The sequence below is a fragment of the Protopterus annectens genome, chromosome 6.part0, assembly GCF_019279795.1.
Source record: "Protopterus annectens isolate FY-2018-M chromosome 6.part0, PAN1.0, whole genome shotgun sequence".
NCBI lineage: Eukaryota > Metazoa > Chordata > Ceratodontiformes > Protopteridae > Protopterus > Protopterus annectens.
This window is the reverse complement of record NC_056737.1, coordinates 106,554,448-106,576,492: the sequence shown is the minus strand read 5'-3', so window position 1 is coordinate 106,576,492 and position 22,045 is coordinate 106,554,448. Positions and strand designations below refer to the sequence as shown.

At 36.4% G+C, this 22,045-nt stretch overlaps 1 protein-coding gene across 1 annotated transcript in view; it reads left to right on the top strand.

The window, feature by feature from the left end:
- The first annotated feature begins 17,867 nt into the window (after positions 1-17,867).
- Positions 17,868-22,045, top strand: part of STXBP6 (syntaxin binding protein 6) — a 475,126-nt gene continuing 470,948 nt past the window's right edge. The window contains exons 1-2 of the mRNA XM_044073464.1: positions 17,868-17,982; positions 18,220-18,377. Of these exons, the coding sequence (XP_043929399.1) occupies positions 17,868-17,982; positions 18,220-18,377 (273 nt within the window). The remainder of the gene's footprint in view (positions 17,983-18,219; positions 18,378-22,045) is intronic.

Below are 22,045 nucleotides of genomic sequence, written 5' to 3'. Positions count from 1 at the left end.
CTGGGACTGGATGTTCCTCTGTGTAAGAAAAGGCTTCTATCTTGCAACCCTACCCCATAGTCCAGACATATGGAGAATATGGGAGATTGTTGTCACATGTGGTACACAACCAGTACTTGCCAGAAATTCCTACAGCTCCTTCAGTGCTGCTGTATGTCTCTTGGCAGCCTCCCTGACCAGTTTTTGTCTGGTCTTTTCATCAATTTTGGAGGGACGTCCAGTTCTTTGCAACGTCACTGTTGTTCCATATTTTCTCCACTTTTGATGACTGTCTTCACTGTTTTCCATGTTATATCCAGTGCTGTGGACATTTTGTTTGTACCCTTCTCCTGAGTGATACCTTTCAACAATGAGATCTTTTTAATGCTGTGTCAGCTCTCTGCATACCATGGCTTTTGCTGTTGCAGGCAACTAAGTAAATGTCAAGAAAGTGTTAAAGTAGATAAATGAAAAAAGATGAGCGATAAATAAACTGTATAAATATACATATGATAAATTTTGGGGTATGGTAAAAGAGAGAGTGTATAAATGAAGAAATAAATGTTACCGAGAAAAATATGGTTGTGAAAAATAAAAATAGTTGATATAGAAGTGGATAGGAAAGTATGGTATAAGAATGTAATGATAAAACATTACTGTGTAAAACCATGGGAAAATCTAACAGATAAAAAATGAAAGCTATAAAATAAGAAACAATTGGTGTAATCACAAAGTAGGATATCCTGATTTTTTTTTTGGAGAATGGCAACAAATAAATTGTCAGTAAAAGGAAACATGCCATGTAAAAAGAAAAGTGATAGAATATGTTTACATTGTCAAGATGAAACTACAGAATATGTGTTTCTGAAATGTAAAAGAGTAAAAATTGTATTGGGAAAACTATGTAAAGAAGTTTTTTTTGAAGATAAGTGGATAAAATAAATATGGACATGATTAAATGTGGATATTATAAGAAAAGAAGTAAAGAATATATTAAAAGAATAGATACAAAGTTATGTAATATTGGTTATATGGAATAAAAGAATAAATGAAATTATGTTTAATGGTAAATGGATTTTAGCAACAATAAGTAAAATCAGATGGTTATGGAAAAAGGAGCAGGGGTCTAATAAGGATGAAAATTTAGCATGATTATAAAGGAAATTATAAATATGTGTAAACAAATTTGTATATTTATATATTTGTACATATATAAAATATTTCTAAATATATGAATATTTTGTAATTAGTTATTTTTGTATATAAATAAAGGACCCCAAGGTTTTTGATAGACACCATGGAATCTTTTATATCCACCTGAGCTACCATCAACTGAAGCAGATGGCCCTGTATTAAACATGTCATCTGAGGGATGGCACACTCAGGAGTATAGAATCCCTGCAGTGCTGCACTGCAGTGTTGGCAGTATGACAAGTAATGCAGTCACCTGGAGTAGGAGTAGAGTCCATGGCCTACTGACTGTTCAGCACCAAATGTGAGCATGCTCTTTGTAGCCACTGGCACTGGCTTATTTTGCTGAACCATAATGTTTATTTATGGTATGTCATGAGCCATTCCTTCAGAGCCCCACTTCTTGTTGTGAACTCGTCGCCTTTCATTGTAACACAGGCCCCCCACTCACCTTAGTCTTACTTCTCTATCAGAAGATAAATAGCACTTTGTAATCTGTGAAGTACACATTATATAATATTATGTAGCTAAAAAAGAAAGATGTCTTTTTATTTAACTTTAGTGTTTTATGAATAGCAGAGGTTGGTTGTTTATGCAGACATGGAATAGACCTTGTAACGGATTCAATTTTACATGGATGACAGGTATGATGACTTACCCTGAAAAGCAATGGTGGTTCTTGCCACCTCACTGCTTGCATCTGATATGCTGACTGCAGAGATCAGAATTATGTGCTGCATTCAGAGTTATGTGCTTATTTTGTGTCTGTACATATGGCCTGTGCAGCCCTTATAAATCAGGACATCCCTGAATGCATGCAACAGTATTCAAGAAATAACATCCATACATGTCTGCTAATGAGTTTCAAACTGTGGTTAGGAGACGTGGGTATGAAATTGTGGAACAAGAGACAGTATATATTTTTGAACCACTGATTGGTACTTTAAACAACTCTTCTGCTTCAGAAGTCCATGTTTCAATAAACATTTCATGAGCCTCACTCGTGACAAGATGTAGAAAATTCAGAAACTGATGGAATTCATTCAGTGTCTGCCTCACACACCATTCAAAGAAGGATTAATTGAGGTCAGTTATGTACACGGCCATGACAACAGGAAATATAATGAGGGATAATGGAAGTCTTTTAATGTATAGGGGCAGTCAGGAGATACTGAGAGGGAAGAGGGACTTTCTTCAAATATGTTTATGGGGGGACACAATTCAAAGATATGGGATGGCTGGCTGAGGGGTAATGTGAGGAAAGCAGGTTTTCAGTGAGGTGGTACTAAATCATGATATTGCATTTCTGGGGAGCTTACAAGGTCAGAAACGAGGCACAACAGAATACATATAACAGATGAAGACTATGCTGGTTCAAAATATGAAAACATAAATTACTAGTTTACTATAATCTGCAACCTACCCAGTAGGTAAGAAATGTTTTATCAGTGTGACTTTTTTTTAGTTGTTACGTACAGCAGTACACATTACTCCTGTAGTAGGTCTTACCTAGACTAAAGCTGTGTATACATAAATGAGCCATACTGTTCTTTATCCATTATACCCATTTCCAATAAACTGATTAATTTCCTTTCTCCTTCCAAGATGCAAAATAGTTTGCATGCATGCTACTTTCTAAGAACTATGTCCTGCAAGCCTACAGAAATATTTCCAAATGAGCAATTAGCTCTTGTTTAATTCACAGTTATCATTGTTCATAGACATGTATTGCTTCGGCAGTATGTTCCATGAGGCAAAAAAGATGCAATGGCAAGCATGTAGTGTAGTGCCATAGAGTGGCATAAATCATCTTGATGTATTTTCTTCCACCATAATGTAATGTGTACCATTTCTAAGGTAAAAGAAGCTGTGGAAAGCCTGAACAGATTAGATGTGGTGACTCTGTCATTGCCAAAGGATGCATATTTCCCAAGTTGTAAGTATGAAAAAGTGAAGATTTATTTTTATACAGCACAGTATAAACTTAGTATATTTTTGTGCTGACATATTCTCACACCAAGGAGTATTTGTTAATGGGTATTATATTGGCATCGTTTAACTACATAGTAGCAGCAGCAATGATACTGGTGCTGTGGAAGAGTTTTTTTTTGTTTTTCAGGCAGTCGTATTCTTTTCCAGTCCTTTTCTTCTAGACCAACTGCATTTTACCTGTCTCCACCCTTGTTCTGTTGGGTCACTAAAAACACTGGGATGAAAGGAATTTAGGTTTTATTTTTCGAATTCCTCCTAGTAGTAGGAACTGTGACCGTGGGAAATCCTTTTGTGGTGTGTCTGTCAATTCCAGAAGATTCGAAGTTTGAAATTCCACTGAATTACCATTATGCATGTTATATTGAGGGTGGCTGCTGATTGTAGCAGGTAATTCATGTAAACACAGGCACTAGTAGTCCCTTTTATTATGTTGTATTCTAATGGTAGGTCCATATGCTACACACCTAGAAGCATTCTGCACTTGTTCCTTGATGATGACCTGGCTTTTATTATTCAAATATGCTTGCATGAAACATTTGCTCCTCATTTTGTAGCTTTTGCATCCTGTTAGTTCTCCCTAATTTAGTACCCTTGGTTGGACAAAGTTAGTGCATCTACCTTTGTTCCACTAGCAAAAACTTAAGGAAAATAGACATTTTCACTTGCCTACATAAGGATTAGCAGAGACGTAATGTAATTATTGCACTAAAGGGTTAGAACATAACTTTACTCTCTGTCTCATAAGGGTGATCATCCTGTGTGGCAGTGGTTTGTTTATTTTTAGTTTGATAACCTGGTAAGTGGACTGATACATGACAGTTTTGAGCCACATCCCAAGCCAAAAGGCATCAGCAATTAGGAGTGATGATAATGCAGACATGGTGTACAGTGGACAACGTCAGACATTAAACAGTCAATTATATATTTAAGCACAATAATTAAGATAAAATAAAACAGCGTGGGTGAGCATAGTAGGGAAGATGAGCTGTTTGTAATATGTAACAGGCTACAGATAATTCCAGAACCTAAACTATAATGGCCAACGTCTCTGAAAAAGGTACATCTGTATCCTTGTGTAAGTTCCTTCAGTTTTTCTTGTTTAAATTGCAGATCATCATTTAATGACATTTGCTTGGGCAATTTGTTCCAGGAGGCACAAGAGTTTGTCAAAGGATTTTTCACAGATAGCTAGTGAAAAGAGGGCAGAGTAGGATGCTAAAAGTAATGTGTAGTTCAGTGAAAGAATACTTCAAGTTTTGAATGGGATACCAGCTGCTAGAAGAAATGCTACTTGTTTATGAAGTTTTAAAAGGCTCTGTGATAGCTTTATGCAGAAGTTTAATTCATCTTGTAATTTCTGGCATTTAATAAATTCTGAAGTTATAGTCTGGAATCTGAGTTTCATTGTTAGAGAGCTTAGTAATGTAGGCCATGTTGCGATATTGTGAATGATTTTGGAGCACCTCTAAAGGTCATAACTGAATTGACAGGAGTCCTTGTTGTTACCCTTGACAACAGTGTCGATGTATACATTTATCATGATGACCTCGGCAGGGGGTTATCTAATTTTTTTTTTTTTACAAATAGCATATCATTCCTTATGTAATAGTGTTGAGTTCTGCTTTGCAAGTCTAAACTGCTGGGTCTATCTCATATGCAGTGGAAGTGAAAAACGTGTTTGCACTTGGGTTAAGGAGATCTGAGGTGTTAAAGTTAAACAGTGGTGTAAGCTGAAAACATCCGGAATGTTAATAATAGTTCTTCACCCATATTGACCTTGTTTGCTTTCTCAAAATGATACATTTTGAAGTTCCTCCATATCCCTTTCTGTGATCTCATTATGAATAAATCAATTAGGTATTTATTTTCAAGAACTAAGAACACGGAAACAGGTAGTTTGAAAATTAGCAAGTAAAACAAAAGAACCAGCTAATACAGCACTGTATAAAACACTTGTTTACCCGAAAAAAATAAAAACAATAAAAAGTATATAACAGATGAGTGCTTTCACACCAAAGGTGCTTCATCAGATCTAAAAGCAAACAAACATTGCTTACGTACAGTCATGAAAGGTCAAATTCAACAGGTAAAGTCATGTGACCTCAGCAAGGGTTTTAAAGGTATATGCTCATGTAATACTTTCTCTTTGTCAGATTGTAAAACTAACATCCATTTAACTTCTAAGCATTCTGTTTTTGTTTTAATATCACTTCCTCTGACTCCTACATTCAATAATTCCAAAACTAAAAACTTGAGTGTTCGATACCAGTGTTAGAAATATACTTAATATAAAACATTCCTACTGTCACATCTGCTTATTTCGTATAAATGTTTCCTAATACGATTCTTCAACATTCGATTAGATTGATGTTTGTATATTGGGAGTCTCTATATATTCTAGAGAGAAGTAACTTTTTTCCAATGCATTTCACATTATGTACATTTTGTGGATGATGTGTTCTTTGTATGGACTGGCTCAATAGAGACCCTGAATGAGTTTGTGAACTATTTACATCAGACCACTTATTTTTTGAAAGTTCACATTTAAGCATTCCCAAACCTTGATAAATTTTCTTGATGTTTGTGTCTTGAATACCCCTGATGGTTTTTGATACTCAGCTCTGTAGTAAACCATGCAAGAAAGTTAGCACACTGCACTACCAGAGTATGCATCCCAAGTATGTAAAGTGTAATGTGCTAAAAAGGGCAATTTTATAGACATGCAAGACTGAACAGAAATGATGAGAATATGCTTTCCTCTTTTGATACCCTGAGTGAGGACTTTCGCTCTAGGGGGTACGCTGAATATGAGTTAGGGATGGTGCATCATGAGGTTCTGTCACATAGAAATGATTCGACTAGACCCTATTTTTCTAACTATAGTGTTGACACTGTTGTAAGACAGAATAATAACAGAAATGATTTTAGAATGTGTGTTACCTATTTAAATGACATTCAACCTGTCTGTGATGATATTAGGAAGTACAGAACCACCACAGGAATGGAGAGCCAGTCACGTGAACCACAAATGGACAGACTTTGGAAACTTGCTATATGGTAATCATGTATTCAAATGTTTAGTGATTCAGCATATATCAAAGGACCCACAAGGGAGATGTCTAGATGTCCATTTGGACATCTACGAATTAAGATGGCAACTTAGACTTGATGCAGTTCATTTCCCAGGAATTAACGAGGCAGTAAGTATTCCAGTATATTAAAATTAAGGCACATATTAGGTTAATAGTTTTATAAACATGATATTTTAGACATTTTTAGTCATTTTGGTATTTATGATGATATTTATGTATTCTCCATGAGTTTTGATCTGACACATTTATTGTGTTTTTAAACATATGGAATTAGCATTTTTATAGGGTGGGTTTCATGTTTTATGGTATTGTGTTATTGAACTACCGAACATTTTAATAAGGGCAATTTTTTGTGTACAGTTCATCAAGACAACATAGGTTGTCAAAATATATCCATTTAATGTTTCTGAATAAGAAATATTGTTAGTTCCCTTGTTTTACATGCATTATATGTTTTGAGATATATTGTATTATGTTTTATATTTACATCTTAAATAGCTTCATATTTGTAATATTTTTGTCATAAAAATTGCCTTTTAGGCTTTTTTTAGGTCCCAAATAGTGTGCATCACTTTAAGGTTCAATTAGTATTTAATTAATGGTTTAGTATATATGGCTGGGTTTTATTCTTGTATGTATTTTTAAAACTAGTTCTTAGGAAGTCCCGTATATGTGAAGGGAAGAAAGCGCTTAACTGTGGAATTTATTTGTGGAATAAACCTTTCCATTTCCAAAGTTTGTCCATTTGTGGTTCGTGTGACTGGCTGTCCATTCCTGTGGTGGTTCTGTAGTTCATATCATTTGGAAGCACTGGCATATTTTGGCTACTGATGCCAGATGCAGGGACTTTGTTATAGCCGTAATAGCTCCATTAAAAAACTGCTTTGCTACAGACCTCTAGTTAGCAACAGACCCTGTATCTCAGTTAGGAAAGGGACACATTCATGCAGATTATATAACGTGTAAGTACATTCAAACTGATGATGCCTCTTTACATCCTGTTACTGGACATACTTTTAAATTCAATTTTGATGCCGACTATACTAGTAGCAACCTGTTTGTGATCAATGTGGATGTTACTATGTTGGCAAGATGAGTCAAATGTTTATTTATTTATTTTTATTTATTTATTTAAATGTGTTGACCAGGAGTGTCCGACTGGACGCAGGTCCATTTTCAGTGGAGGCCCGGGGAGAAAAGCTCCACAGTTAAAATAAACAGTATATACATTGGATTACATAGTGAATAACAATTTACATAGCAATTACTTACAACATATTTCCAGATGAAGAACATAGTACATCAGTAGACAACTAGAATCTTTATCTGTGAAGTGCATACCAGACATTAACAAATGTTACAAGAAGAAGCAGTTTGTGCTGTATAATAAGTACTGGCTTATGAGCATCTGAGCTTGCTATAATCGAGGTAGTTAGTGGAGTGGAAAGAAAGGTAGTGGTTGGATGGGGTGGATGATATTAGAGTGGGAGTTGCAAGGGCATAGCCAGCATGTTTTTAGTTGCGCTTTTAGTAAAGTTTTGAAGTGGGTGCATGATGGTATGGAGGTAATTGTGGGTGGGAGTGAGTTCCATAATTTGGCTATGGCGCAAGAGAGTAGTGCTTCACCAGCAGAGTGATTGGCCTTAGTGATCTGCAAGTGATTTTTGCTGCTGGATCTTAGTGGTCTGGTGGTGCGATAGGGTTGGAGTAGATTCTGGAGGGATGGGACATTTAGTTGATGGTTTACTAGTTTGTGGGCGAGTGAGAGTTGATACCACTGAAGGAGGTGAGGGAGTTCAAGCCAGCCCAGTTCCGCAAGTGAGAGACAGTGGTGACTACGGTAGGATGCCCCTGTGGCGAATTTGGCAATTTTGTTGTAGCAGGTCTCTAGCTTGTTTAGATCACATTGCCTTGGGTTGGTATATATTGGAGAGGCATAAAGTAGGGTGGAGATAAGGTGGGAATTTGCTATTGAAATCTTTGCTGCTTTGGTGAGAAATTGCTTATTTCTGTATAACGCTCCTAGTTTTTTGTGGACTTTTTTTATAGTCATGGATATGTGAATGTCAAATTTTAGTTTATTATCTATTTCCACTCCTAGCAATTTGGAGTGTTCAGTTGGGTATATAGTGGTGTTGTCTTTTGCCGTGATGTTAAAGTGAGAGTTGTTTTGAGTATGTCTGGTGGGTTGGAAGATGAGTAGTTTAGTTTTGTTTGGGTTGAGTATTAATCGGGCATCGGATAACCATGTTTCAACCGAGGAAAAGGCTTCCTGTGTGACTTTTTGCAGTTTTGGTAGGGACTGGGCTGAGCAGATGATGGTCGAGTCATCTGTGTATTGTATGAGTGTGCCATGTTTGGTGGCAGAGGCTAGATTATTGGTGTAAACAGAGAAGAGTAGGGGTCCAAGGATGGATCCTTGGGGAACCCCTATGGAGACAGGTAGTTGGGGAGATATGTCATTCTGCCATACAACGGATTGTTGGCGGTCAGACAGGTAACTCTGAAACCAGTTAGTGACCGATTGTGAGAAGGATAGGTTATTGAGGACAGAGATAAGTTGTTTGTGTGGGACCATGTCAAATGCTTTAGATAGGTCTAGGAAAGTAGCAGAGGAGAAGTAGCCATTGTTTTTATGCTGAAGGACAGTGTTAGTAAAAAAGAGTAAGGCAGTGGTGGTGCTATGGTTTGGTCGGAAACCATGCTGAGTACTGGAAAGGATGTTGTTAGTAAGGAGGTAGTCTGAGACCTGAGAGTGTATGCATCTCTCTAGTATTTTGGAGAGTGGAGAAAGAATAGCTATGGGGCGGTAATTGGTTAGTTCTGTGGAGGGTCCGCCTTTGTGGAGGGGAATTATATGTGATACTTTCCACAGTGTGGGAATGTAACTTTCTGACAGAGATCGGTTAATCAAGATGGATACTGGGTAGGCCAGAGCATCAGCTGCGATTTGTAGGTATTCACTTGGGAGGCTGTCTGCTGCTAATTTGGTGGGTTTAAGTTTAGTTAAGAGTTTTTTTTATGTTGGAGGTAGGTACAGGAGAAAAAGAGAAGGCAGTGGGGAGATTACTAGTTGAAGGTGTGGGTTGCAGGGGAGGGGGGTTGTGTTGTTTAGCTAATGATAGTATGGTTTGGGTGAAGTGTGTGTTGAATGCGGAAGCAATATTTTCTGAGGAGTGAGGGATGTTAGGAGGGGGGGTACTGACTTTACCTGGGTGGAGGATGGAGTTTATGGAGGACCAGAACTGTTTGGGGCTGTGTTGTGAGGAGTCTAGGGCAGACTGGTAGTATTGGGATTTGTCCTGTTTTATCAGCTTTTTTACTCTATTGTGTAGTTCTAGGAATTTCTGTCTAGCTGAGGGGGTTTTGGTTTTGCGCCAGTGCTCCCAGGCTTTATCCCTGTTTTTCATTTCTGACTTAGTGGTTTTCTGTAGCCATGGGGAGGGCTCTGCTTTGGTTCTGGAGAATCGTATAGGGGTATGGTAATTAAGGATGTTCAGGAAGGTAGTATTAAAAAATTCAACTGCATCATCTAGACTGAAGTACTTTAGAGGATGTCAGTTACATTCTTTGAGGATGAGATGAATGTGAGTGGGTTAAAGTTTAGTTTTTTACGTATTTGACGGTAGATGACCGGTTTAGCTTGGTATAGGTATTTTTTGAGTAGGAATGTTGGGGAGTGATCACTGAGGCTATCTGATAAGCAGCCTGTTAAATATGACTGGGGGCTCTTATTAACTAGTATCCAATCCAGGGTAGTGTGCTTGGTGGAGTTTTTATTTATCCTGGTTGGTGAATGGACTAGTTGAGTGAAGCCATGAAGGTGTAAATGATGGGTTGGATTGTTGCCAGAACAGGATTGCCAGTCAATATTGAAATCACCTAAGATGATAGTTTCTTGGGGGAGATGGTGGGTAGACCAGCTGAGGAGGTTTTCTAGGGGAGGGATGTTTTGGCCAGGTGGGAAGTAGCATCCAATTATGTTGATGGTTTTGTTTTGGTTAATTTTGAGGTTGGTATATATTATTTCTTCATTGCCTATTTGTGGAGCTGATGATTTTAAGATCTGGATGTTTAGATGCTGTTTAAATATTATAGCTACATCACCTCCTTTTTTGTTTAGCCGGTCTACTCTTAGTATGCCTTAACCTGTAGGTTAAATGTTGAATCGTGTCAGGGAACACTTGAATGAAATAAGCAGATGTGACAGTAGGAATGCTTTATATAAGCGTATTTGTAACACTAGTATTGAACACTCAAGTTTTTATTTTTGGAGTTAGTGAATGTACAAGTCAGTGCTGTGTTAGCTGGTTCTTTTGTTTTACTTGCTGCTTTTGAATTTGTTATTGAACCATCTTTTACCTGCTCAGTTTGATTCTGTTTCCTAGACTGAAAAAAATATTTTAAACTTCAGACTAATATGAACAGCTGTTTTTTATAGCTCTGTACTTAAGTGAAGCAATGGTAAGACATTTGATGTTTTTGAGGTAGCAGCATGTAAAGTAAAGCTTTGTTTGTTTCTCAGATCACCTCTTTGTTTGGTAATTTTAGCAATAAATTGTTTGTTGTCTAAAATAGAAACCTTTGTTTCCAGGACACTTGCCCTCAATACTCTTGAAATACATCTCCATTTCGGTTGGAATTCTAGAAATAAGTCTTAATGTTTCCAGGCTTCTTCACCTCCCACCCTTGAGCAATTTGAGAAACCAGTCTTTGTCTTCACGGCTGCCTGATGTATTTATTCTTATATTGTGGTCAAAGTGATTGTCTTGTCTTGCAATTTCTATTCCGAAATTTAGCAGGTGATCATTAATGTCTAAACATAGCCCTATCGCATTATGACCTTGCCAGCCTTCAGTAGTGTGTGAACCATCAGCGATTCCAAACTGCACAATTTCAACTGCCACTTACAATGACATAAGACTAACCATAGCTTTGTTTCCTCTGAAAGTAAAGGTGCAGATGTTTACTTTTCAAGTGCAAGTGATGGAGCAGAAAAAACATTTATGTAGTTTTATTTCTTTCCCTTGCTGATTTTTTACTTGATAAGGGTATATATTTATAAAGATCTCTGTAAACTACTTATAAAAGGATTCCTTTAACTGCTGGATAATTTGTGACAAATCATTGTAAAATGATTTAAAATGGCCTGTAAGTGCAGCTAACCTAGAACTTGTCTGGTAACCTATAAAAGGATTCCTTTAACTACCTAGGAAATTTGCACTGTGCATATCTCTCTTTTAACTAACCAGCTATTTCAGACTACTCAAGACCTGCTTTTTTTCACATGTATGAAATAAACAAAAATTTAACTTGATTTACAATACTTTTTCAAACTTAATTGCACAGAACATGCATGTGCAGCGTTTTTTCAGTAGTTATATTAAACCTTTTGGCTTTTCCCGGTTATGGGTCACCACAGTGGATCACATGTCCGCTCATGATTGGCAGTGGAGTTTTACAGCGTCAAGTTGCCAGCCCAGCACCCAACCTTCCATGGAAGGCACACACACGCACGCAAGCCTAGGGCCAATTTAGAGAATCCAATCCACCTACAGCATGTCTTTGGGATGTGGGAGGAAACCAGAGCACCCGGAGGAAACCCACGTGACCACAGGGAGGACATGCAGACTCCGCACAGAAGGCACCCCAGTCAAGGATTGAACCGGAGAACCTCTTGCTATGAGGCAGCAATGCTAACCGCTGCACCACCGCAGCCGCCCCAGAAGTTATATTAAACCAAAAGACAGACAGTGCTAAAAGTTCATCAGGGATGGAGTATTGACATCAAAGGGTAGTTAAGATGCCAGCTTTCCATAACTGCTAGAGCAGTGGCCCTTAAATGCTTACAGACATTTATTTGCTTTTGATTTTATTTTTAATAGAATAATCACAGTAGGGTGTGTGGCCTGCTTTTATTTATTTATGGGGGGGGGGGCAGGACACATGGCAGTATTTAAAGATATCAGGATTAGTATGCGTAAGTTGACAGCCATAGTGAGAAAAGCACATACAAAATAACATACTAATGAGATCATCAGTGATGCTACTGCTAGCCTAGTTGTTTAAAGCACCGAATGAACAGCTACTTCATGATTCCTTTTCTTATCCTTCCTCAAACAGTGCCCGTGGTTTGAGATCATGGAAACAGGTGTATGCACTTACCACTAACTTGTTTTTTGGAATCAGAACTTCAGCATCCTTGCATTGTTGTAGCCCTTCTGGTGCTGCTGTTTGACAACGTATGCAAATACCATTCAGTAAATGATTACTCAGATATTCTAATTAGAGCCCCTATATACTTGGGCTTTGAATGTTAATTTTTATATCTGCAACAGTTTAACTTGCAGACATAGAGAAGGAACATTCTACTTTTCTTATGTATTATATATTATTTATTTCATACATAGATTTACATTTTGATGGTGTCTTTTGTAAAAGTCATGCCAGAGTTCTGCCTAAATGAGTTTCCTTCTTTGTCCTCCTCCTCTGCATCCCTTTCCTAGTCCTCACCTTACTTCATGTTTGTATATAAAACCGCATGTGTATAATTTCCCTGTTTTATAGGCAGAATAAAGAGAGAATAATTAGTTTTGAAACTGTTCATGTTTAAATATATAGATTTGCTGATGCACTTCAGAAGACTGAAAATCCACAATCGCGAATCCCATAAGACTGACACCCAAAATCCTTAAAACTCAAAAAACTGAATCTCAAAAGACTGAAAACACACAGGATACAAACACTGACTATATTCCAGTATAAGGACACACACAAACAAAGACAAGGCAAAAACCGTATTACCTTCCACCAAGTATGAGCAGGGGGGCAAGCCTGTGCCCCCACACCCCCTGCTACTTAAATATATCAACTCTGAGATTGGACTTCACTACACTAATATGAGTTCTGTTGTAGTATACAAGTTAGAAGGGAACATTACTAAGGTTACAACAGGCAGTCATGAAACACGTAATGGTATGTTTGCCATTTTGTTCTGTGGAGTGCGATCTCTGAATTGATATATTTAAGTAGTGGGGGTGTGGGGGGCGAAGGGAGGCTTGCCCCCCCCCCCTGCTCATACTTGGTGGAAAGTAATATGGTTAGTCTTGTCTTTGTTTCTCTGTGTCGTTGTACTGGAATATAGTCAGTGTTTGTATCCTGTGTGTTTTCAGCCTTTTGGGATTCAAGATTGTGGGTTTTCAGTCTTCTGAAGTGAATCCATATTTACACATATTAAAACACTCTAAACTATTTTTCTTTTAATATGCTCATTTATGAAAGTCTAGCTCCAGCTTAGTTCATGACATTTGATTTAAAGTTCTTCCAAACAGCGCACATTCTATAACTAATCTATAACTTTGCCCCAGCTCTATGACAGCGCTGTTGTCCATTTTAAAAGTTGTTTTGGTGCAAGCTTGTTAGACTGCAGTCATGACTGCAGCATTCTTTGTAGAGTGTATTTTTCCTTTGTCCTGTTGTAATGAAAACTGTGCATATAGTGACATTGTAATTCCAGGGAAGAAGTTATCTAGATCTCATTGTGTGAAAAGGCCAGTCATTCTACATAACCCCCTGCTGTGAACACTGATGGGCAGCCATTTTACAGTTACCGTCTAGAGGGGAGTGTAAGAGCTGCTCATACAAGTCCTGACACCTTTATTTTCAGCCAGTAATCTCACTGTACACAAGCATGATCACAACAAGCACTGCAGTACAGGTACCTACATTTTTTAATGTGCCTCCTTGCCTTTGTCCCATCTGTCATCCGTTTATATAATGTACTTTCCAGATTTTACTTTAAAATGAAATAACCTAACAATCACTAAAGCGGATATGAATAATGTGGGTTCAGATCTGACTTTTTAAGTAATGAATTTTCTCATGATCTTGCAGGGTTGAATGTTGCGGGTAACCTGGTGATGATCTCAGTCAAAATCATACCCTAGTGTCAGTTAAACTTTTAACACAACCTTTCTGTATAAATACTTTATGATCAAATCTAATTTGTTTATATTTTAGAATTGTCAGCCATGTTGTTCTGAGAACACTTTTTGTGAAGGAAGTTTAAAAAAAAAAACTTCACTGTTTGAGAGCCAAGCCCCTTCTCCGCTTCCTTCAGGGTGCTGAGCCCTCTGAGTTAATTAGTTATTATTTTTATTCTGTATTCACTGCAGCATAACAGCAGGAGTTTTACCTAATCCAGTTGTCATATGTGGTCTTAATTGAAAGTCTTCATAATTCCTGACTGGACAAATGTTATGTTCCCCAACTGATCCTTGGTTTGGGTATGACAGTTTCTTTGTCAATTTGAGTTTACTTTTACATTATCAACTATGAGTTTTCACTTCTAACATTTTCCTTGATTTAGAATAACTATATATTTATATTGGACACTATTTTCTTACTATCAGTATGCCAGTTGAAGCTGACATCCATCAGCTCATCTGGTTTCAGAAGCCTCTCTGTTGTCAATAGTTTGCAAAAAGCAGTTTTGGTGATTTAGATACCACTTTTATTTATAATTTAATTGTTACCATATGGTTGCATTGTACATCCATGATATTCTTGCATAATTAAGAATGACTTTCTGCAATAATTAAGTTATGTTGTTTGTGTAAGCTGTAGAAAAGTTAGGTAATGCCCTGGGCAATGTCCCATTTGACCCCCATCACCAAATTGAAGTTGATGACCACAAAACAAGCAATTATGCACCTGTGTAATAGTTCTTTGTTGTGTTAAGTATCTTGTCATTTAAGCTAAAGAAAAATTTTCCGAACTGTGTAGCTTTTAAGAAAACCTGCCTGAAATGACAAACTTTAATAAAAACAAATAATTTAGCCAACCTGGTGTTCTGGGTGAAAAAGGCAATTTAACAACATGTATATATAAATATTAAATATAATATGCAATAAAAAAATCTTGCACATCTCCTTTTACAGTTTTTTCAAAATGCTGCTGAAAATACTTTTTAACAATAATGATATCAAAAAATAAATTCAAGATCTATTTAAAACAAGAATAGCAAAATTCATATTTTAGTACATCTAAATATATATATATATATATATATATATATATATATATATATATATATATAAACATATAGGCATCCTAAGGCATGTCTGTAAATGTATAGCACAGAAGACAAAACAAAACTTCAAGATAATATTGGAGTATTTTTGCTAGGCTTAAGGACCTCATGATTCTTGTTGTAATGAACAATTATTTTATAACATATTTAAATGGCACTTCTATAGAGCCTTCCCAGTTTGAGTTCAGATCTAACCATTGTTTTGAGTTATATAGTTTAACAAACCTAAAATAGTTTACTATTCTTAGGTCTCTCATTTTGAGATCCAGTGGTGGAATGTGTAATATAGCAAATATTCAAGGGATAGTGTTAACCTTATCATAAAGAGTTTTACTTTTATTTTGCATCCTGTTTCACATGTTATGCAGTATAACAGCATTATCTAGATTACAGGCCTTAAAGCTCGCAGGGCAAATTGGAATATGAGCTGGCATATGTGGTATATGCCTAGCTTACGATATGCATCTAGTTTACTTGAGTTTTTTCATGTGAAGTTTCCGGTGGTGCCCACAATATTTGGGATACCAAAGATTCATAAGAGTACCACTGATCCCCCCATGAGACCTAGTGTTAGTTCTAGCTGTTCAAAAACACACCCTTTAGTTAAGTGCATCAATATCAGACTAAAGAAATAACTTGAACCAGTTACATATTTGTGCAGGGACTTTGGAATTTTCTTTTAAAAATGAAAACCTACTTTTTCTGAAAGTACCATTCTTCTTACAATTGGTGTAGAATTATTTAGTGTTATCCCCATGATATGGGTGGGGGGTTCTTGGTTCAAGGAATTTTTGCATTAATCTACTGATCTAGATAATAATGAAATAGGTATCCTCACCTTATTTATGAAACTTGTTCTAAAATACAATTTATTTAGAAGGTCAATACTTGCAACAAGTAAAGGGTGGTGGCTCTGGGTACTTCCTGTGCCCCAACCTTTGTAAACATTGTCCTTATCCAGTGGGAGAAACCTTTTTTGTTTAATCAATTTCATCCTGACCCCTGGCAATTATATATCAGATATTTGGATGATATATTTTGGGACAGGGGGCCCAAGGACATTAGAACATTTGTACACTATTTGAATTCAACCACTTCCTTTTTCAGGTTTACCTGTATCTTCGTCTATTTCTCTATAAACTACTTGGACATTAAAGTTTGTAAAGATATGGCTTAGCATTCTATTACATCCACTACTTATAGAAAGCCCACCTATTGTAACAGTCTTCTGCACTATAATAGTAATCACCCTGAATTTCAAAAAAAGGGGGATAGTAAAAAGGCAGTACATCAGGTTGGTGAGGATGATATCTGATGATGTAATGTTTGATTTTGAAGGAAAAGTTTTAGGATACATGTTCCTCGCTAGAGGTTATCCGTATTATCTTATTGAATCCATTACAGTTGATATCACTCAAAAGGAAGGCAGGGACTATTACGCCACTTACAACAACTTCCTAGTAGACTCTGGAAAAAGTTTTTTAGTGTGACTCAGGATACTAAAAAAGACTACACTACTGCTTTTGTCATGGAATTTTATAATGAGCACCCCTGTATTAGAAGAATTCTTTGTAGAAATTGGTTGATATTTTCTTGTTTCAATAACATCATTGACAAGATTGGTAACTGACCTAGGATTGTTTATCTGAAGGGGAAAACTATTAAAAGTTTCTTAGAACAAGGAGTAATCGGTTATCCTGTCACACAGAAAAAAACAGGCACTGTAAAGTGTGGGTCCTGTTCACAATGTAAATTTTTACTCATTGCGAATACAGTGTTAGTTTATGGGCATAAAATCAAAACATTTTTTTTTCAACTGTAATTCTGCTGGAGTAATTTACTTAGCCTTTTGTCAAAACTGTTCTGTTTTTTTATGTAGTGAAAACGCACGAGAAAATTCAGGGAATGCATATATGAGCATGTCCTAGACATTAGGAAAAATAAATCTACTAATTCCCCTAGCTAAACATATATTAATGATGATAGTGAGCATTATTTCCTTTTTTTTCTTTTTGGTCTTGATTTTCAGTGGTGGCCTTCGGTGGCCTTTGGGAGGACCTTTTGGAACAGCATGAACTTTGTCAGCTCGGGCTAAATACTAACACTACTCCAGGTTTGAATGAAACTATCTCTACTGGCAGTGCTTTGAGATTAAAGTCTTATAAAGTGTAAACATGTTAAATATGTATTGTTTTTGTTTTTTCAAAAATAGGAGGAAACCTATATAAATGTTTTTACAACTGCTTCCTATTTGAAATTACTTATTCAGGTTTTAAGGTTGTTTTTGAATTTAATTGGATAATTGTCATGTGATTAAGGGGGATGGAGTATTTTTATTCTGAAGTCTGTTGTATTTCCAGACAAAAGTGCTTAGTGGAATTAAACATTTTTCTTTTTGTTTTACTATGGCTACCTGGTCTTTCTCACAGCTTTTGGTTTTTGCTTTTTGCTTTTTTTATTTGATAGTGTGGACTATATTGTTGTGTAGTTATGGGTTTTTGTTACAAAATGTAAATAATGGAATGATTCCACTCTGTATAGGAGAATATGCAAGGGTAGAATTTTACAATAAAGAAGCACATATCAATTTGGTTAACTATGGCAGCACTTTAGGAAATTACATTTGCCAAGAGGTTGGTAGTTGGATGGCATTACTTGTTTAAAAAGGTGGTAGAATTCAGAAATACATATTTTACACGCACAAAAAGGCTCACAGAGGATAGTCAGTGACTTGGTAGAAAATAGTCTGTAGTGAAATAACTGATATATAGAAGGCTTGTTGGGTTGGGCAAATATATGCTGGCTCATTTGTCTTGATCTCCTGTGAATTAACATAATAGTAGTGAATGAAATGATAGTACTTTGTATTCTGAGACTGTTTTATTTTGCATTTCTTTTTAGTGACAAATAAGAAGCCTCTGCAGGTATCGATTACCAAAGTAAAACAGTTTGAAGGTTCATCTTCTTTTGTAAGACGGTCGCAGTGGATGCTGGATCAGCTACGACAAGTGAATGGAATTGATCCTAATAGAGTAAGTTTGTGTTGCACACAACCTGTTACAGCTAAGGTCATTCTTTATTGCAGGTCACATTTTCAATAATCCCAAAGAGAAGCACAGCTGAATTACTGTTATAATCATTCATAGTCAGAAACTGATCACTGGTATAGTCTTAGTTTCAAGAGTCATCTGATTTTTGTACGTTTGTTTTCTTTTCAGAGAGCAAATTGCTGAAATTGTTTTCAGACATCTTCAGTTGGATAGTGGGAGTCAGTGAATATGTCCTACCAGCTTGCACTTGCCTCACTTTATACAAGTATGAGTTGATAGTGTATATAATTGTCCTGTATTCAATTGTATTTATCATTTTACCATAATATGAGTAAATATCCAAGTTCCCTGATGAAACAGTTGCCGATAAAGTAAGAGCTATTAATGTTCTCCACATGTAATTGTATATCTGCAGAGAACTCTCTGCACAGCCACATGCCATACTAAACATTGCTACTTGGTGTAAAAACAATGTGCCACATTCATATCCTTACTAAGCAACAAAACGACTTTCCACTCTATAAATCTCACAAAAAATCCCCAATACCCAATGCAGCACTTGGAAAAAAAGGATCTCGGCCGCATCACCAGTGGATGCCTAGCTTACAGCTGTGCATTTCATATTGAGTATTGCCCTGAAGCTTGTATTTTTATAAATTTTAATCCTTTAACAAACTGGGAACAGTTGTTTGTCTTTTCGGCTTTTCCCGGTTAGGGGTCACCACAGCGGAACTCCGGTCCGCTAATGATTGGCAGTAGATTTTTATGGTGCCGAGTTGCCAGCCTGATGTACAGCTTTCAGCGAAGGCACTCCCATACTTAAAGAAGGTCAGCAAATGTCTTCTTACAATTTTGCCATCTCACAGATACTAACATACCTAAAAGATTCTGCCAGTCACAGAAGCAGAACTCAAACATGGAAATATCAATCGTGTATGCTAAGATGAAATTAGTATAATAAATTCCAGTTTAATAAATATATATATATATATATATATATATATATATATATATATATATATGCATTAGACACTAATAATAAATAAGACATTACAAGAAACTTTCTATTAAAGTATGAAACCCTACTGTCTTTCACATCCTTAAGATATAACGTGTAGAGAAAGAGTTGGGGGTTATGAAATTATGGCACTTGTATAATGCCTGTTCCGAAACTATCTTAAAAATAAACTTATTTTGGCTGTTACTGTAATGTAAAGATACAATTTTTTTTCTTTGCTTAGATTTACACACTTACTATGTTTTTTTTTTTTTCAATCTAGCTACATCCTCTTAGCAGAACCCTAACAGATATGTGCTAAACAGAAGACCAGCAACTTCACAGCACATTATTTCTATATAAACTCCTCATCTTGTATAAAGTGAGGTTAAGAATAAGTTAGTGAAAAGTATTCTGACTTTTTCTCTGCCAAATCTGCTGTTCAGGGGAGCTGGTATCAATGGATATAGTGTCACCAGGCTCTGAGAATGCTGACACATTTTGCTTGTACTACCTTCCATACTTAGAAAGGATAGTGCAACATAGAATGTCCCCAGAATTCTTATCCTTTTAGCAATCTGTATTGTAATTGGTTGTTGTGCTGACAGTTAAAGAGCCTTTATTGCTGCCTCACTTTTCTTAATATGAACTTTAACTTTCTGGCTTAAGGACTCACATCTTTTAAGGTAGGCTGTTTTACCCCAGTCGTATTTGCACATTGTTAAGAAATAATGGCTACTTTACAGTTTCCATCCAAACTTCTCAGTGTTTCAGTGTTAGTTTGATCCGTGAAACTTCATTTTGTCAGCCATTGCTGTGACACAGCAGTTTATTGGAGGGATACTTATATGGCAGTGGAGTATTCACTAACCATTTTCCTTAATTAGACTTCTGAGCTGGTTCTGATTTATAATTTGTGTCTTTATAGGTAAAAGGGATATGTCTTAATAGGTGCTGCCATTAGACATGAAATTCTATAAGAAATGCATTTTAATAGATATTTGGCTTGGCTTGCTGACTTCATTTGATGTTTAATTTGGGAACATTCTCTACTAGACTTAATTGTCAGCTTTGCCTTGAAGAATCTTTAGCAATTTCTATGGCTCGAAACCACAGAGTATGGGATTTTCCTCCCACATTTCTAATGCATCCTTTCTCTTGTGCTCACACTTTCTTTGGCAATCTGTTATAAGTTATTTCTTGTATTCAAGACTGGAGAAGATTAGTTTTTAAAAGTAAATAAATAGAAGCAAATGGAGATATCTTCCTACATTCAGTATATTAAAACCACCTCTGGTTGTTCTGTGATAAGTGGGTTTTCTGGCTTCCCATATGTGTGTGGGTAGATAGTATAATGTACAGTTTTGTATAACTTGATCTTTCATGGCAGTTGTATTCCACTTGGGTATAGGATGCATCTGTAAGCAACTGATGGATTATTTGTCTCTTGGGCAAAGACAGTTCTTTCTTACTCCTTTGTCCAGGAGAGGTTTCTCTACTTTAGCTCCTCAAATGAAGAATACTCTTCCTGCTAATGTCAAGGCATGTAATATACATTTGTGTGTATGCGTGTGCATGTGCGTACGCACGTGATATAAATATATGTTACACATAGATGCATGTAGCTTAGAAAGGTAAATGTTCTTGTTTTGATACACAGTGCAACTTATTTTGCTTGTGACTGTCTATACGACTTATGGCCTGTACAAGACGTGGTATTTGGTAGTAGCTTTTTGACAGAATGCCATTAGCCTTGTTTACAACCTGATATTTGGATCTGTAGTGATTATTTAATGCCCTTCGCGTAACATTTCTTGTCATTTTATTTGCACCATTTTCATTTACTTGGCTAGTGTTGTTTTAAGGTTATAATTGACTTGGCCAATGACTATGGATCAATAGATTCTTTTGGATCATTCTTCCCTACCTGTGTAACAAATAAATAAGATGGAAAGACGAACCAACACCATAAACTGTAGAAAAAGACAAAAATGCAGGACAAAGGCACCTCAAACACCCAGCAATCTTCAGCTATTCAGCTCTTTAATAAAAAGTTGATTAACAAACCACAGTACCACACTGAAAATGTTGAGCGCTTTTCATCTGGTTCAATGACCAAACTTCTTCAGACAAATAACAGCAGGTACAAACTGATATTTATACAAGAATACACTTCCCTCCACCCCCTAATTGTTCAATTATTCAATAAATTTGCAATTAATCTTACAAATAAATATCTAAAAATCAAACTAAAATACATTCATTAAAAACAACTATATCATTCCAAATGTGTAACTAACTATGTCTACTATCAACATGTTTGTTTGTTCTTCTTTCGGCTTTTCCCAGTTAGGAGTTGCCACAGCGGAATTCCAGTCCGCTAATGATTGGCAGTAGATTTTTACTGTGCTGAGGTGCCAGCCCGACGCCCAACCTTCAGCAAAGGCATGCCCATTCACACATGTCTTTCGAATGCCACTCGACCGCTGGGAGGACAGACAGACTCCACACAGAAGGCATTCCAGCCAAGAATCGAACGGGAGAACTTCTTGCTATCAACATGTACCATTCTAAAATAATATGCATACATTTTTTCATGATATTAAAAAATAAATACATATAAATTGCATTTAAATATTTCCATTCTGCAACC